We start from the raw sequence: 18,203 nt of genomic DNA, 5'->3' as shown, positions 1-18,203 counted from the left end.
ATCTTTTTTCTTCTTGTACCTCTTTCGTTCTCCATGGCAGAACCTAGTAACCATTTTCTGCAACAATTTGCAGCACTTACGACAAATGAATGTGTTCAAATTACAGTCGACGGTCATGATCTCATACCCTGGGAGATGGATGTTATGAAAAACGGGGTGGTTTGGTTCCAAAGTACAAAACAAATAGATATTAACCAAGCCGTCTCGAGATTATCTCGCGTAATTCACGGACCAAACAAATTCAATCTTACTGAGATTAAGGTTAATGTATTCCTCATCAAGTTTGCCACTGCTACTGAATTGGACTTGGCGATGGAAAGTTCTCCATGGGTTCTACAAGATGAGTTGATTATATTACAACAATGTTCTTCGGAGATTATGCCTGCAGACCACGTGTTTGAGTCGGCCTAGTTCTGGGTCCAAATGCATGGTTTACCCCCCAGCCATTTAAACAGTACGGTGGTCAATCGTTTAGCCGGTTCGATTGGAAACTTCATTCCCACGACTGTGGAAGAAGCATCCAAATGGAGTTTGTTTGGTAGGGTTAAGATAGAATTGAATATCCTCAAACCTCTTCAACAAATTGTTTACCTTAAACTCTCAAACACCAAAATTTTGGCTATCTCTTTGAAAATTGAAAAACTTCCTAGGTTTTGTATCTATTGTGGTATTACAGGACACACCATGAAGTTTTGCTCCACTATTCTAGCCTTCAATGATCTCTTGAAACAAGACCTTTCCGAGGATCTTCGTATCAAAGTCATAAAGGCCATGAAACCTGAGTACAACGACGATTTTAAAGTTCCTTATGGCCCTCGTAACAGGGTAAAAGAACTTGAGTCCTATGGATCTGGTCTGTTGGTGAATCCGCAACAATCAAGTGTTTTGCCGGTTCATAATGAAGAACCAGAACAGGAGTTTGATTATACAATTAAAACAAATTTTGGTGATCTCTTATCTAATTTGTGCAGGACTAGAAAAAGGGGAGTTCCTAATGCTATTATACCTATGGGTGTGCATAATAACTCTTTATTTCAATATGATTGTACAGGCAAGGCCTCAACCAGTAGATCGGGATACGTGGATGTGGATATGTCTACAGAGGATGTTAGAGCACCTAAACATTTTAAAAGAACCAACAGAAATCAACCTCAGGAAAAGAAGGAAGAAAGGGTATCGGCAGCCCCAATGCCGACATCTATATGAGTTTCTTTGCGTGGAATTGTCGAGGGCTTGGGAACACCCCGACAAGAGAAACTCTAAATCAGTTCCTGGGTTCGGTAAAACCTTCATTGGTTTTTCTTTCGGAAACCAAATTACCTAATTATATTCCTCTTCCTTTCTTTCGTAATTTTAATCTAGTAAATTATCATGTAGTCCCATCTATGGGCCGTAGTGGTGGGCTATTATTGTATTGGTCTAACGAATTTCATTTAGATATTATTTTTTCCTCTATTAATCTAATTCATGCCTCCATAACATTTCCAGGTTCTAACTCCTGGGATCTACTTTGCATCTATGGTCCCCCTAATATTCGGGATAGACTACCCTTTTGGGATAACCTACTCATTAGAATTCAGGGGTTAACTAACCCTTACTGCTGTATGGGCGACCTGAATGCTCTTTCGGATTATAAGGATAAATTTGGTGGTAGTTCTAACATCCCTTTTTTGAACCAATTTCAGCAATTTCTTGATAACGCTAATCTTCTGGACTTGGGGTTTAACGGTCCCGCGTACACCTGGACTAACAACAAGGCAATGCATCACCTAACTAAAGAAAGATTAGATAGAGTCCTATGTGACGCTGAGTGGTTGACATGTTATCCAGAGGCAGGGGTATTCCATTTGCCTAGATATAATAGTGACCATTCTCCTATACTCTTAAAACTTATAGTGGAGGGGCGACCTTTACAAACCATTTCTAAGTTTGAAGTCTTTTGGACGAAACATGAACAATATAGTGCTCAATTCCAAGAGCAATGGGACAATACATCAGGCCCTTTCCTTGAAAAGCTTCAACAAGTTAAAACTTCAATTAGGAAGTGGAGTAGGAGAGCATTCGGTGTCATTAAAAATAGGCTTAATGTTCTCAGGACTAGACTCCTTCAAATTCAGACTCTTGACTCGACTGAGGAACTATTAAATGCGGAAAGCAAAATTCAAGAGGAAATAATCTATTTGGAGGACTTACAAAAAACAAGGGCAGAGCAGAGATCTAGGTCTAAATGGGTTCATAATGGCGACCGAAACACAAGAGCATTTCACGTTTCAATGTCAAGCAGAAAACAGAAGAACAGAATTCATGAATTAAAACTCAGTAGTGGAAGTATGTCTAAAAATAAAGATGAGATTGAAAACGAGTTTGTTTCCTTTTTTCAGAATTTGTTTACTGAGGACCGAGTCAATGAACCTCCAATGGAGGTCATGAATGCATATAAGGTACTCTCGATCGAACAACTGGCAGATATCTCAAGGATTCCAACCTCGGAAGAAATTAAGGCAGTCGTTATGGAAATGGGATCTATCAAAAGTCCGGGACCAGATGGACTTCCGTGTTTTTTCTTTCAACATAATTGGGAGGTAATCGGACATGAACTCGTTCTCTATATCCAGCTAGCTTTCTCGACAGGTAAGATAGACCCCCATTTAAATTTTACAACAATTGCCTTAATTCCCAAGATAAGAAATCCGAGTACTGCCTCGGAGTTTAGACCGATTTCTCTTTGCAATTCGGTCTACAAATTCATCACCAAAATATTAGCCAATCGACTTAGACCATACTTGGAGGACTGTATTTTGTGGAATCAAAATGCTTTTGTACCTAACAGGCAAATAATGGATAATATAATCATTACTAAGGAACTACTCCATTCCATGCATGCCTCTAAAGCTCAAAAAGGGCATTTCTCACTGAAAATGGATATGGCAAAGCATATGATAGAGTAAGTTGGGACTTCTTGAGAAAAGTCCTTCAGGCTACTGGCCTCTCTGGCCTCATTCTTGATTTGATCATGTGTTGTATTACCACATCTAGATTTAACATACAAATTAATGGGAGTGTAGTGGGCGACTTCTCGGCCTCTAGAGGCCTCAGACAGGGCTGTCCTCTATCGCCCTATCTATTTATCCTATGCTCTCAGTCTCTCTCGCTCCTTATTAATCATTATGAGGATAAAGGTACATTTACAGGATATAAGGTCAATCCAGCAGCCCCCTCTATTACACATCTCCTTTTTGCTGACGACCTTATTGTTTTTGGTAAAGCAAATCTAAAAAATCTAGAAGCAGTGATACAAATCATGGAACATTACTCATCATTCTCAGGGCAACAGGTAAACTTCTCTAAGTCTTCCATATACTTCAGTAAAGGTGTGTCTTCTTCCATCAAGGATTCATTCATTGATAAATTGCGTGCCCCCATCATGACAGATAGGGAGAAATATTTGGGAGCCCTTGTGCTCAGAAAAGACAATATGATACAAAGTTATAATTGGCTAATAGAGAAGTTTAAAACTACATTAGCAGGCTGGAAACATAAATTTACTACTCAAGCAGGAAGGACTGTTCTAATCAAGTCCATCCTTGCATCATATTGCACATATATTTGTGGTTTTCAGCTCATTCCAAAACAGGTGGTGTACCAGCTAGAGAGAATAGAAAGGTGCTTTTGGTGGGGACACAATACAAATGACAAAAAGCTTCACTTTATCAACTGGGATATTATATCTTCTCCTAAACATAAAGGAGTACTAGGCATTAGGACTTTACATGAAGTAAACCTCTCACTTATTGCTAGTAGGACTTGGACTTTTTTGACTAGACCCGATGAAATTTGGGTAAAACTTTTGACATCCAAGTATCTCAGGAAAGTGGATTTTTGGTCTTATGATATACCCCAAGGTACATCTCCAATTTGGCAAGCTATGATCCATACCAGGGACACTATCAAAAATAACATAATATGGCACATTGGTAATGGTTCAATGGTCAACATCAGGACAGACCCTTGGGTATTAGATCTCCCAGGTCATAAACCGATTAATTTTTCTAATCTGCCTGACAATATATGCTTAGTTTCTGATTTATTGAAGCAGGATGGAAATGAATGGAACATAGATAATATCAAGCAGTGGTTTGATACAACAGAAGCTCAAGCAATCATAAATACTAATATTCATCTAGTTAACAGGCAGGACAAATTAATTTGGAAACCGAAAGAATCGGGGAAATTCTCAGCCAAATCTTTTTATGCTCAAATCAAAGAACATCCTGTGAGATCACAAGAGGCATATGATTTTCCATGGAACGAGTTTTGGAAAAAGAAACACATGATTCCAAAGATTCAAATGTTTATCTGGAAGCTAGTAAATGAAGGGTTGCCGACACTACATAACATTCATAAACGAATACCAGACAAATCAGAGATATGTGGTTTATGCGAAACAGGTGAAGTAGAGAATACTTACCATTTATTTGGTACATGTCCCCTCTATCAAGATCTCATGAATCGAGCAAGGTTGGACAACCTTCAAAACATCAAAACAAACCCAATCAAATGTCTAGCAAGAACTCTTAATCTAAAAGAAAAAGGAAATCAAGATTGGTACACTTATACTTATCTTCTTTGGTTTTGGTGGAAGACGAGAAATGAAGCATACTTCCAGATGAAGAAACCGGATCTTCAAAGATGTTGGTGGCTGATTAAAGAAGAATTGAGGTACGTTCCTGACTTCGACTTACCTAATACTAATGAAGCTTTCTTGCAGAAAACTCGATGGTGTCCGCCCCCTTTAGGAATCACCAAAGTTAATTGTGATGGTTCCTTTAAAGAAACAGGCTCTTCATGTGCTGCCATTGCTAGGGATTCGATTGGTAATATTTTGGGTTCGAGATCGACTAGAACAAATTCGGAGTCACCTTTACACAGTGAGATAGAGGCGGTAAAACTAGGGTTCTCTCTCGCAGAGGAGCTGGGGCTTTACCCTTTTATAATGGAGACCGACTCTAGGGTTTTGGCTGAATTGATCTCGGCCGCAGATCCTGTTATACCATGGAGAATAGAACATCGAATCCAACGGTTAAGATTACGAGCACACGGGAATCGGACGGAGGTTATACATTGCAACCGGGCCCAAAATTCGGACGCACATGACCTGGCGGCACTTGTTAATGTCTAATTATCTTTTCATCCTTCAGATGTTAAATTTCTTTACGTTTAGTCCTTTCTTTGCTTTGAGTTAAGTGAGGTACTACTTGTAAAACTATTATTGTTATTAAGGTTATCTTCAAAAAAAAAAAAAATATAATAATATGCAAAACAAATCTTAAGAAGATACGGGAATTTTAACTATACAAATATTCCAGGGTGCTTCTACTGTCCCGCCCACTAAAGGTGTAGCTTGTTGGCCTATTACTACAAGCAATTGGACCAATGACTTAAAAGTTGTGGTAGTACAATATATCGTAACATTTGATTGATACAAGTATCCGTGTCCTAGGGCACGAGATATACCCTAATATAAGTATACTTTTGAGTTTACATTATTTATAGTATTTTCATCATGCTGACAAGTAAAGAGTCTTGCAACAAGAGAAAGAAAAATAAGCAGTCAACTTTCGTTGTGGTTCAAACCTGGTGGATATATCACTACGCAGTTGGATGATATGGGCAACCACTTGACCCAGGTGGTCTAACGTGCCTGCCGTTATAATTTTCGTGGAAAATTTTATTAAATGCACTCACCATTTTTGTTACATATACTCGTGTTAAAGGTATATGGCAGGGAGAAATGGCAAGTGTATGTAAAATTTCTCATTTTTTGTTTGGGCTGGGTTGATCTTGGTTTCTATCTTCCTAAATGGGTTGATAATTATTGGTCTATGGAATTAACTGGCTTTAGTAGGCCCATTAAAGTCAAATGGGCCAGGCCCATTTAAAGTCAAATTGTGCCAGGCCCATGTTTCAACGGGCAGTACTTTGAGCCCTATATATCACACCATTTTCTGCTTCCTGGTTCCCTGATAAACCCTAAAAAATCCGCAACATTTCTGCAACCTCTGAAGGTACGTTACTTTAATCTAAACCTAAAATCGAAATTCAAGTGTTTATGGGTTTATTCTTTCTTCAGTTCGATTAACACTCTTTGTGGTTTGTAAATTGGGGATTCGACAGGTTCAGTAGATCTTCTCCAGCAAACAATGGCCCCGCCTTCAAAAGGTACAAACTTGAATTGGGTCGAACATTTAGACTATGTTGATTAGGTTAGGTATTTTACGATTTCAGAGAACTATTGACGATCTTAAAAATTAGTAATAGCATTCGATTCGTGTACAGAACAAATCTGTAAGGGAATATGAAGTCCGATATATAAATGATTTGGTTATTGATTTCGAAATACTCTATTTTGCATGATTTCATAATACTCAAAACCCTAAAACAATAAAACATTACCTTTATTCATATAGATTGTTGCATATCTCTCCTTGAAACCATATAGGAGAAAGTATTGGAGGGGATGCAATTATAGATCCATTAGGTATAATTTTTTATCTAAAAAAGTACGTGTTCATTAGATTAGGGTTTTTTTTTATCAATAAGGTTAATCTTCTTAACTTCAACTTGTTGTCAGTTTCATCTATACTGAACAGAGAGTTGGAAAATTAGATGTTCTAGTTCAGGAATTCGTAATATTATTGGTTTGATAATTGGATGTTACATTTGGATTGTTGAACTTTTGGTATAGATATCTGGAATTCGGATAAATTAGTTGATTAACTGTTTGATGTGTCAATTTTTAATGATTTTTTTTATATTGTGGAATCTGTTGTTGACATTGTCTCTCTTCCTACGAATATAACCCTAAATGAGAAACTTCTCATTTCTTTCTTCTTATATTGTGTACAGTAGCTACAAAGAAAGCTGACCCAAAGGCACAAGCCCTGAAGGCTGCCAAGGCAGTCAAATCAGGTGCTTCAACTTTGAAGAAGAAGGTCAAGAAGATCAGAACTACAGTCACATTCCATCGTCCAAAGACATTGAAGACGGATAGAAACCCTAAGTACCCACGAATCAGTGCACCTCCAAGGAACAAGCTCGACCATTATCAGATCCTGAAATACCCACTCACAACTGAGTCTGCAATGAAGAAGATTGAAGACAACAACACTTTGGTTTTCATTGTTGACATCCGTGCAGACAAGAAGAAAATCAAAGCTGCAGTTAAGAAGATGTACGATATCCAAACCAAGAAAGTCAATACCTTGATCAGGTAACCCTCGTCTTTACTTTAGGTCGATGAATATTTTCGTGTGGTGCTAGACCCGTAAAAGTTGTTAGGCTAATCTTTGTGTACTTCAATGTTTTCTTGTTGTTTCAGGCCCGATGGAACGAAGAAGGCTTATGTTAGGTTGACTCCTGATTACGATGCATTGGATGTGGCTAACAAGATTGGTATAATCTAAATTGGAGTTAGCTTCTTTGTGTTATTAGTTGAAGAAAACTCGTAGCCGAGTACCAAGTAAGGTTGTTTTGTTTAGTTAACTTTGAGTTGTTCGGAGTTCAGTCGAATTTACAAACAAGTTGTTATTTCTATTGATCTATATTTAGTTTTGCAATTAGTAGTTCATGCTCTCCTTTTTGCAAGGTAACATGATACTTTTCATTTATATTAGTGATTGGTCTCTTTTTGATTTCTTGCTGGTATCTATACTGCCAATTATGGTTGAAATTCCGAAAATGTTGAAATTCCGAAAATGCAATATGGCTTTTCTGCAAATTTGGATTACTTAGTTGGATGATGATAATGCTTCTCACTCAAAAGTGGATATTAATTTTTCTTGAATAAGGGACAAGATATAATACTTGAATAATGGAGCTATTGAGGTTCATGTTAAATAATCTTGGATTTTCCTAGGAAATACAATGCTAGATTCTAATTTAGCAGCAGAGAGTGGCTAACTGTTTTTGGGGAGAGACAGAGAGTATCTAAACTTTGTTTGTCTCTCTAACCGGACCTTCTCTGCTTTTTGTGCCCTTGTTACAGAACATTCCTGCATAAAAGTTGCTTTAATTATCCTTGAATAGCACTATAGCAGCTTAATGCAGGAACGACTCCATTATGGAAAAGTGCACTGTGCCATCTTATGTCTGATTTGGCCCTGAATATGAAGGAAAGATGAAAGAATGAATTATTTGATTGGTAGCAACCTAGTGTTGACGCTCTAGTTGGAGTAATGCTAGAAGAGGCTACAAGTCAAAGCTTGTTCTAGATAGATCTAGACGAAATCGATGTTCTCTATCTTCAAGACAACTCTCACTCTTTTGGTGGATTTTTTCATTATAGGTGGACGGTTTACTCATATTTAGTTGGGATGGACGGTTTACTATTGTAGACCTGTAGCCTCTTCATACCGTTTGGGCATGTTGTTGCATTGTTGATGTACATTTTTTAGGTTCTCATATTGAATGCAATCTGAGGGATCTATCTTCCCCCATTGTTGGCCTTCTCGACTATGTCGTTAACAATCAAATCATAGTTTTATTTCTTTGGCTTTCCCTGCACATGCCAACAAGTAGTAACTCTACACAAAGTTTTCTTGACCACGCGTGGGCCTTGCTATAAGCAGAACTCGTGCAAACAATTGATGTACATACATTCTCGAGGAATGAGTTCGGTAGATATTTAGCTCATTTCAAATTTCGATGAAATTAACATAGAAACCTGGAAGGTCTGTGCATACGTACCTGAGGGGAATGAGGTTTAGCTCATTTCAAATTTTGATGAAATTTCACATAGAAACCTGGAATGTCTGTGCATACGTACCTGAGAGGAATGAGGTTTAGCTCATTTCAAATTTCGATGAAATTCACACAAAATTTGGAAACAAATGCTGGTTTCTCGTACTCTGAACTGGTCAGCCATTTGTAAGCCTCGCAAACTTGACGGATTGGGCTTTCGTCTCCCCCACCTCGATAATCATGCCTTCCTCAACAAGATTAACTGACGTCTTTTAAATAACCCTCAAGCTATTTAGGTTCAAGTGCTTAAAGGGAAATATTTCCCCAAATCTAGAAATCCATCCCTTCCCAAAGCTAATCACTCTTGGTCCTGGAAATCTGTTAGCAAGCAGTACAAGCAGATGGAGAGTCTGGTCTTCTGGGATATCAATAAAGGTAATCATATTAATATCTGACACAACTACTGCATTCCCAATCATCCTCCTCCTATTATCAATCAGAGCGGTTCGAATCTGGAATGGGTGGTGCAACTCATTACAAATAATAACTGGGATATGAGTGTTATAAATAATTGTTTTGATAATGATATTTGGAGATCAATAGCAAGTATAAATATGGACTTTGACTAAATTAGGTAACTTCTCGATTAAATCTATGTATAACTTTCTCAGGACAGGCAGTGTAGAGCCAATGCACGCTCAAAATGATTGGCTATTTATTTGGAATATAAATACGATTCCTCGTATAAAATTATTTTTATGGAAGTGTTGTACCAACAGTCTACCAGTAAAAGACAAGATTGAGAAATTTATTAGCAACTCTTTCGCCTGTATTAATTGTAATGAATATGAAACTCTTGACCATGTGATGTTACATTGTACTTTTGCGAAAGCAATCTGGTTTCATTTTCAGGTCAGAACGGATCAATTAACTACAGTCAAGCTATGGATAAAACAATGGAAAAAACTTGATGAGGAGACTATCAATTTATATGCAAAAATACTATGGTTTATTTGGAAAGCCAGGTGCGCAAATTGTTTTTCAACAAATAAACAAAACCCTTTACAAATGATCTCTCAGATCAACAATGCTTCTACCAACCCACTCAAATTTGAGTCTATTATCACTAACAAATGCAGGGAAAAATCAAAGAATCAAAAATGGAGACCTCCATCGAAACCATTTCTAAAGTTAAACGTCGACGCTTCTTTTTCCACAATCATTGAACCAGCAGGTATTGGTTGCATCATTCATGATGCAGAAGCAAACTTTATCATAGCAGCAGCTGACGCAGTTCGATGTCAGAATGCGGAAGAATGTGAAAGCTTGGCTATTCACTCTAGTATGTTATGGGCAATACAACTGGGATTAAACCATGTACACATAGAGAATGACAATCTAGCAGTAATCCAGTTCATCAATGGCAACAATAATGGACTTCAATGGCAATCTCAGAAGATCTTGAAATAAGTTACAACTCTCAAGGACAAGTTCGAAGGCATCATCTTTACCTATTCTCCGAGAGAAAACAACATTCATGTAGATGCTCTAGCAAAATGGAGTACAAACTGCGGGAAAAGAGAAATTTGGAATGTTGTACCTTCTTTTGTTCCTAAACTACTCTAGAAACCTTGTATATTTGGTGGTTTAATGCTATTTTCTTTCATAAAAAAAAAGAACTACTAGGGTGTGAATATTGAGACGTTGTGGAAATCCAAAAATATATGTTTGTAATGTGAGTAATTCTCACCCATTTCCCCTACCCAAAACATTAGGTCATTTCCTCTATAGCAGTTATTGGGCAGGCTGTATCTAGGGGACGATCTCTAGTTCCCAACGAGTTGGAGGACTTAGTGGGAGTGTTCAATTTGAAAAAAACTTTCTTTCCTCGTACAGTATTTAATTTTTTCTTTTTTTAATATGGACTATGATTTAGTTAGTCATTAGATGACATGATACATTATCAAACTTTCTCCTTATTATTTTTTCATTTAATAACTCAAATTCAATAACCATAAATTCTACTTCTTATGAGAATCGAATCTGAGACCTCAAAGATTTTAGAGTTTATGTAACACAAACAACCACTTGAGCAATTAAGTGTCGACAATATTTAATTATTATTACTCCTTATAGAAAAAAAAATTCTTTTATGATTATTACGTCAGTATGTTTGTTAACAAACTTTAGAATGTTTTAATTATAAATATGGAAAGATATTACTATATTGTGAGTGTTATGTTAATTGACCTGACCGAATTGTTGTCATTCACGTGCTATGAGCCTATGAATAATTCCAACCAGGATAAGTTCAACTTTACAGGATTCCAATTCTTAACATCTATTTAGTTAGGTAGGTTAAAAGAAATCTTGATGAAATTTTTAATTGTTATTAGATGAAGAATTTACAATAAAATAGACCTTGTATGTGAATTGTGGGCTTAATGTTAACACTTGTGACAAAATTGTGTTTGTAGACTTCTAACACTAGTCTTTAATGTTTCATTAAAAATACGTCAACTAACTTAGTAATACTTAATTTAAACAAAAAAAAAAAGGGTCCATCGGTTTTAAGTCCAAAATAAAGTTCAAAAAAAGTTTAAGGTCCAATCTTCCCAGAAAATAGGTTTTTAGTCCTTTTCGTTTTGTAAGAAACATTGTTGATAAATAACGTGTTATGTATGACACATATAAAAAAAAATGAAATAAAGTATGGAAAACATGAAATAAAGTATGAAACTTTAACAATAAATAACAGGTAATTTATGAAACAAAACAAGAACTTTTAAACAGAAAAATACTGTAACTTTAAAGTCTAGACATACTTTAACTAATTTGGACTAAATATCAATTATAATTATTATTTTGGCTTAAAATCCTATATTAATATTAGGGGGGACTAAATATGTGTTTAGGGGTAGATTTTTGGACTAGGAACAAAAAAATTCAAAAAAAAACTTAGTAATACTTAGCATGTGCCTTCAAAGTGTTATGTGTTCTTACAATTAACTTTCTATTATTCATCATTTTGTCAAAACTAAAACAAACATAATTACCAACTACCTATATTAGGTTTTATCTCCTTCCGACGATCCGTGGTGTAGATCAATTGTAGATGTATTTGAAGATCAATTGTAGATGTATTTGATGGGATCAATCGATGTAAATCAATGGTTGTTCGAGAAGCTATAAACATGATGAATGATTTCTCCATGAATGAGACTGAACAGGATGATGTAATGGACAGAGAAACAAATGAGAGACATGAAGTATGGACTCCTCCCATAGTTGAGGGACGAAATTCAACTTTGATGCCGTTTTTAAAGATGGTAAAGCGGCAATAGTGGCGGTTGGAAGTAACCATGATGGGCCATTCAAAGCGGCCACATCTAGAGTGGTGATGGCGATGAATGCAATAGAGGCGGAGGCAATGGCGGCAAGATTAGCCTTACATCTAGTTAATCAAAGGGGTTGTCGGAAGTGTATTATTGAAGGTGATGCAAAGCTTGTGGTTGATGCTTGCTCGGATAAAAGCAAGACCCTCCTTGGATACGGAACGTTGTAGCAGATATAAAAAACGCAAGTACCTTCTTCGACACTTTGCAGGTTTCCTTTTCTCCGAGAAAGGTGAACCAAGTAGCTCATATACTTGCAAAATCTGCGTTCGATTTAAATTTAAATGAGACTTGAAAATTACCCAATATTCCTAATTGCATTGTAAATCAGTTGGCGATGGACAAAACTAACATTGTGTTAAATCCTAATTCTTAATAAATATTAAGTACATGCCTACATGGGCCGGTTATTATTAAGCCCAAAATATGGGACTCAAGAGAGAATCTAGCCCAGTCTAAAATAATATTGAGAAAAAAACCCACTTAGTAAAAGTACGTAACTACCCTCACTTACATAAACAAGGGACATGACTATCCTGGCCCAAAATTTCCTCCCAAATTTCCCGCCCAATTTTAGAGCCAATTTTTTACCCATCCCATCAAGTCAGACTCCAGGTTAATAACCCAAGACCCACCCTTTACTCTTTCAACCAATTTCTCTTTCAGCCAAGAGATTCACTTCTCCCACTCTCTGTCTCTCTCTAAAAAAACAATCTTCACTCTCTCTTTCCTTTTCGATTTTAAGCTCAACTCTCCATCTTCTCTCCCAAAAAACCAAATGAAATAGAGAAAAACTTAGATTATCTAACAAATTTTGTTAGGGTTCCGGATCGAAAAGGCAAACTTCATCGATTCTAACATGAAAAAACTAGGGTTGTGTCGGTTCCGGTGAGAATCACCTCTGTACTTGCCGCCGTTTGAGAAGCAACTCTCTGAAAGGTATAAAAGAGTTGTATATGTTGAAACCCCCAAATGTTTCGTTTCGTGTAAGTAACTTCATAGTTAGGGTTTTTTTGCTCGATTTTTAGGAGAAAAATAAATATTTGTTGTTGAATATTTAAGATCTTCATCATGTTTTGCTGTGTTTTTTGTGTAAACTTATCAGAGATGTATCTTTGATTTTGTATTCCTTTGTTTTTTAAATCTAGTTTTTGTTCTTCAGAAATGTTTAGGTGTTTCCAGAACACATTTGATATGTTTTAACAAATTTTTGTTTATTTTGGATGGTTTGTTCTTCAGATCTACATATAAAAATCCCTGTGATGTAAACATTTCTAGTTTTTGTGTAACTTTGTTGTAAACATTTCTGGTTTGTTGTTCAGATCTACAAATTTTGTTTCTTTTGGCTGGTTTGTTCTTCAAAACCACTATACATGTGTACACAAGTTTTACATGTGTAAACATATAAGTTGTTTACATGGAGAAAAGTCATATTTTCTAAAACACACAGAAATGTGTTATAAACAATTTCAGATTTGTTTAGATGTATGGTTTTGTGCATTTTGTTTTCTTAAGTGTTTGTAACATTTAGTTTTATGCAGAATCTTAAAAAAGATGGGTAAAGAAAAAACACAAATGGAAAGTCCAAAAAAAGTGGGTTCTTCAAAAGCGAAGGAAGATACAAGTTTAAGGCTAAGCCCAAGGAAAAGACCTTCCACGGCTTCACAGGAATTGCCTCCTAAAAGGCAAAAAAAAATCAAAAGCTGGCCCTTGTTCAACATGGCCAACAAAATACTAAAGAGGTAAGAGAAATCTTGGTTGATTTCCAGTTTTTGTCTGTTGCATTTAACTTGTTTATCTATTGAACATTGTTATGGTCTGATACATTTGAAATATGTCTGAAACATATCTAAATATGTCTGTGGTTGATAGGTGAGTATGTGTTTTTGCCATACAAAATTGGATGTTTGCATATAGTAACATTCTTATTATTTTTGGTTGAAACATATAGAACAATCTTATTTGTCTGACACATATGCAAATATGTTTGTGGTTGAAATATATGTGTCCTTGACATACAAAATTGGATGTTTCCATATAGTAGAATGTTCATATCTTGTCTGTTATTGTTTATTTGATGTTTGTAATTGTACTGATAGTTGGTTATTTGTCTGATGTAAGGAGACATCTGCTGCTGCTAGAGGCAAAAGAGATAAAGTAATTGCGGAAGACATCAACAAAAAGGCCCCATCTGCTTCATCTAAGGCTACTGAAGAGACGGTGACGCGTTCAAGTCCACGAAAAAGAAGTAATCCAGAAGCCACAGAAGGACCTCCACAACAATAAAAAAGAGTAGAAGTTAAGTATTTTAAGAGTGATGATGTTGAGGTAGAAACATATATATTTTTGTTAGGAACACATTTTTTTTTTGAGATGTTTATTTTTCAAGATCTAACATTTCATTCATGAGTTTTGAACATTTTTTAAAATGTATTGGCAATACATGTTTGTTTTTTACAACAAATCTATGTTTGAGTTTGACTATTTTTTTAATTTCATAATGTTTGATGGACTGAAACCAAATCAGGTAATTTCAGAAATAATTTCTTTTTGGATGTCAACGAATTCAGATATGTTTTCATTTTGGATGGGAAATTTCTTTTTGGATATCAACAAATTCAGATATTTTTCCATTTTGGATGAGCCAATTTCTTTTTGCATATCAACAAATTCAGATAATTTTCCATCAGGTAATTTCGGAAACAATTTCTTTTTGGATGTTAACAAATTCAGATATGTTTCCATTTTGGATGGGCAATTTCTTTTTGGATATCAACAAATTCAGATATTTTTCCATTTTGGATGAGCCAATTTCTTTTTGCATGTCAACAAATTCAGATATGTTTCTATTTGGATGAGGCTATTTATTTTTGGCTTGTGATACTGGCATGAAAAACTTAATATTTAGTTGGAGCATATACTTAATATTTGCTTAACTTTGGTTGTGAATGTTTTTTTGGTCAAAACAAAATTTTAAGTTGTCAATTTGTTTCAATAAAAAACTAATTTGTTCGGAAATATTTTTGAGGTTGTAAATTTGCTTTTTGAAGCATATAAAAATTTGTTCGGAATCAAAATGTTTTTGAGAACAACCAAAGATTTGTTCAAACACATTATCGAAGTTGTAAATTTTCTTCATGCAAAAAACTAATTTGTTTGGAAATATTTCTGAGGTTGTAAATTTCCTTGGAGCATATCTGAATTTGTTCGGAAATAAAAAAATTATTGAGAACAAACAAAGATTTGTTCAAACAAGATTTGTCCAAACAAATCTTTGAAGTTGTAAATTTTCTTCATGCAAAAAAACAAATTTGTTCGGAAATATGTTTGAGGTTGTAAAATTCCTTGGAGCATATATGAATTTGTTCGGAATCACAAAATTATTGAGAACAACCAAAGATTTGTTCAAACACATTTTTGATGAACAACCAAAGATTTGTTCAAACACATTTTTGATGTTGAAAATTTGGTTGGAACAAAACCTAATTTGTTGGGAAATATATTTGATGTTATAATAATATACTCGAACACAAAACTAAATGTTAGGGAGTTTAGCAATAAAAGTTAAAACATCTTAAAATTAGGTAGAAGACAAAATAGATAAATATTCATAACAAAATATTATGGACAATCACAAATGATAATTTGTCTTCCATGTTCACTTGAAGAGCCAACGAGCAAAATTATAAACATTAAAAGCCACCATGAAATGCTAAAACATTTTAAAATATGTCGTTAGTACGATTTATACAACGAGCAAACTTAAAAATGTTTTATTTATATTTATAGATGTTACCACCAAAATCCAGATTTTGTCCCTTAAAAAAATTGATTGATGTTTTAAACATTTTAAATTTGTTTTAGAAACAATGTTCATGCAATGAGAAAACTCGAAAATGTAATATTTATTTAGTCATTTTTATTGACATTTCCGATTTTGTTCGAAGATAACATCCATTTTTTTGTAAACAAAAAAAATAAAATAAAACAGAACACTATTTGTCGGACAAATCATTTTGACAAATACAACACATCAAAATACTTCTGACACATCTCAGTTTGTTCAAAGCGAAATCAAATTTGCTCTTGTGTTTTTCGGTTTTGCAATAAACAAAAGAAGCTTATGGCAAAAGCATCTGCAAAATTTCCTTACAACAAAATCCAACCTCTATAAACATGTAGTTACAGCAGAAATCCCACTCAAAGAATCCAAAACATTTTGAGTTTTGTTGACACAAAAACAATTATTTTCATTAATTTTCCAATCTTCGTTGAAGTTGTCAATTCTGCCTTCTTTGTGCAAGTTTCTTCTAGCCCGAGTTTAAGGTACATTTAATCTGGACAACTTTTTTATCCCAAGGATGTTTTTCCTCTCTCCTTCAACCACCTCTATTTCCTTCTCATTTTTCCCTTTTTTCCCGCTTTACGGCAACAAATGGTTTCTTGCATAGGACAATTATAACATTGTTATTAGCTTCAGAAATTTTCCGAAAACATATAGCATGCAAACTTGGACACAAGCATAAATGTTGTCAACATTTCACAATTTGATTATTATTCTGAAAACGCACAGTAACATTTTAAAATATGTCCCAAACAAATAAAAACTATTAGAGAGCAACTTAATAAAAGAAACCAAACCCTTGGTATAACTAAAACATATTTGAAATTGTTTGGAACATTAATGCACTTGCAGAGAGAAGGATGACAAATGAAGTAATTAAATCACTAAGTGAATATGTACAAAAAAAACATAGGAGAGAGAAACATGTATGGAAGATCAAAATGTGAACGAGTTTTTTTGGAGCAAGCATTTTCGAGTTTGGTCGCTGAATCAACATTGTTTCTACAACAACTTTAAAATGCTTAAAACACCAATCAATTTTTGTAAGACACAAAATCTGGATTTTGATGGTAACAACTATAAAAATAACGTAATTTCTAGAGAGAAACCGAAAAATAGATCTAAGTTTGTACTTTTTGAAAGGAAGAGTTTTTATGTGAGAACGCAGACAATATTTACTAACTATAAACACAACAATATATGCTTCCGTAAACATAAAATAATCTGAACAAAAATATTTGTGTTAGTGGAAGTGGAAATATGTTCATGAAATAATATATGAAAACAGATAACATGAAATCACAACAAGGTGAAAACATGAGTATATACTTCAGAAAACAGAAAATACTCTAAACAAAGGAATTTGTGTTTGTGGAATTGAAAATATGTTTCATGAAAATTATGAAAACAGAACACATGAAAATTATGAAAACAGAAAACATATTGGGTTTTTCTTAGGACATAACTTGTTGTGTCACAAAATATGAGTGTAAAAACCAAACGAAATTTCAGATAGACAAAGTTTAAAGAAAAAAAATGGAAAACAAAATGAAGATGAAGAACAAAGAAGGTTCAATAAACAAAACATGGTTGAACAAAACTCTCTAAAAAAAATGGAAAACAAAATGATGATGAAGATGAACACAAACTCTCTAAAAACTAAAGAAGGTTCATGGAACAAATCATGGTGTTGATGATAAAGATCATGAAGATGAAAAAAAAATACAGAAGAAGAAAGAAAGTTTTATGAAACAAAAAAATAAAGAAGAAGAAAGTTTTATGATGTTTTAAGAAACGAAAATTTACAGAAGAAGATGAAGATGAGGGTTTATGAAACGAAAATTTACAGAAGAAGATGAAGATGAGTGTTTATGATGTTTTAAGCAAAGTGCAAAGAAGATGAAGATGAGGGTTTATGTTGTTTTAAGCAAAATCCAAAGAAGATGAAGATGAGGGTTTATGATGAAGATGAAGGGATGAAGATAAGGAAACTCTAACCTGTAAATTTTTCCGGATCTGGTGTAGCTTAGTAGTTGTTAAGGAGATAGAGAGGAGAGAGAAAAATGGAAGGAAAGATTTCTTTCTCTTATGGAGGAGAGAGCAGATTAGGAGAGAGAAAATGGATGGAAAGTTTTGAGGAGGGAAATAGAAAGTTTTGAAGAGGGAAAGAGAAACTAAGAATATAAATGGAAGGAAAAAACTGGGCATCTTCTCTTATATATATA

The 18,203-nt window shown here is 34.7% G+C and overlaps 2 protein-coding genes across 2 annotated transcripts; both read left to right on the top strand.

Moving 5' to 3' along the window:
• Positions 1–33: 33 nt before the first annotated feature.
• LOC147565677 (uncharacterized) lies at positions 34–5,179 on the top strand. The gene is made up of 6 exons (XM_086652362.1): positions 34–319; positions 677–946; positions 1,052–1,173; positions 1,686–2,231; positions 2,382–2,631; positions 3,192–5,179. Exons 1-6 carry the CDS (start codon positions 34–36, stop codon positions 5,177–5,179), a joined length of 3,462 nt encoding a protein of 1,153 aa, XP_086508488.1.
• Positions 5,180–6,019: 840 nt separating this feature from the next.
• Positions 6,020–7,689, top strand: LOC147565676 (large ribosomal subunit protein uL23). The gene is made up of 4 exons (XM_086652177.1): positions 6,020–6,065; positions 6,175–6,219; positions 6,907–7,270; positions 7,379–7,689. Exons 2-4 carry the CDS (start codon positions 6,201–6,203, stop codon positions 7,461–7,463), a joined length of 468 nt encoding a protein of 155 aa, XP_086508303.1. The 5' UTR covers positions 6,020–6,065; positions 6,175–6,200; the 3' UTR covers positions 7,464–7,689.
• Positions 7,690–18,203: the final 10,514 nt, after the last annotated feature.

Source organism: Eschscholzia californica, unplaced genomic scaffold, assembly GCF_041429995.1.
Source record: "Eschscholzia californica isolate CP2 unplaced genomic scaffold, dmEscCali1.0.p SCAF_1, whole genome shotgun sequence".
NCBI lineage: Eukaryota > Viridiplantae > Streptophyta > Magnoliopsida > Ranunculales > Papaveraceae > Eschscholzia > Eschscholzia californica.
Note: the sequence above shows the minus strand (reverse complement) of the source record. Positions and strands in the feature narration are given on the sequence as shown.

Coding starts and splice junctions, on each gene's coding strand:
- LOC147565677 (XM_086652362.1), top strand. CDS start 34: ATGGCAGAACCTAGTAACCATTTTCTGCAACAATTTGCAGCACTTACG. Junction 1,174..1,685: donor AGGAAAAGAAGGAAGAAAGG/GTATCGGCAGCC, acceptor AACCAATTTCAG/CAATTTCTTGATAACGCTAA. Junction 2,632..3,191: donor CCAGCTAGCTTTCTCGACAG/GTAAGATAGACC, acceptor GTACATTTACAG/GATATAAGGTCAATCCAGCA.
- LOC147565676 (XM_086652177.1), top strand. Junction 7,271..7,378: donor AAAGTCAATACCTTGATCAG/GTAACCCTCGTC, acceptor TTGTTGTTTCAG/GCCCGATGGAACGAAGAAGG.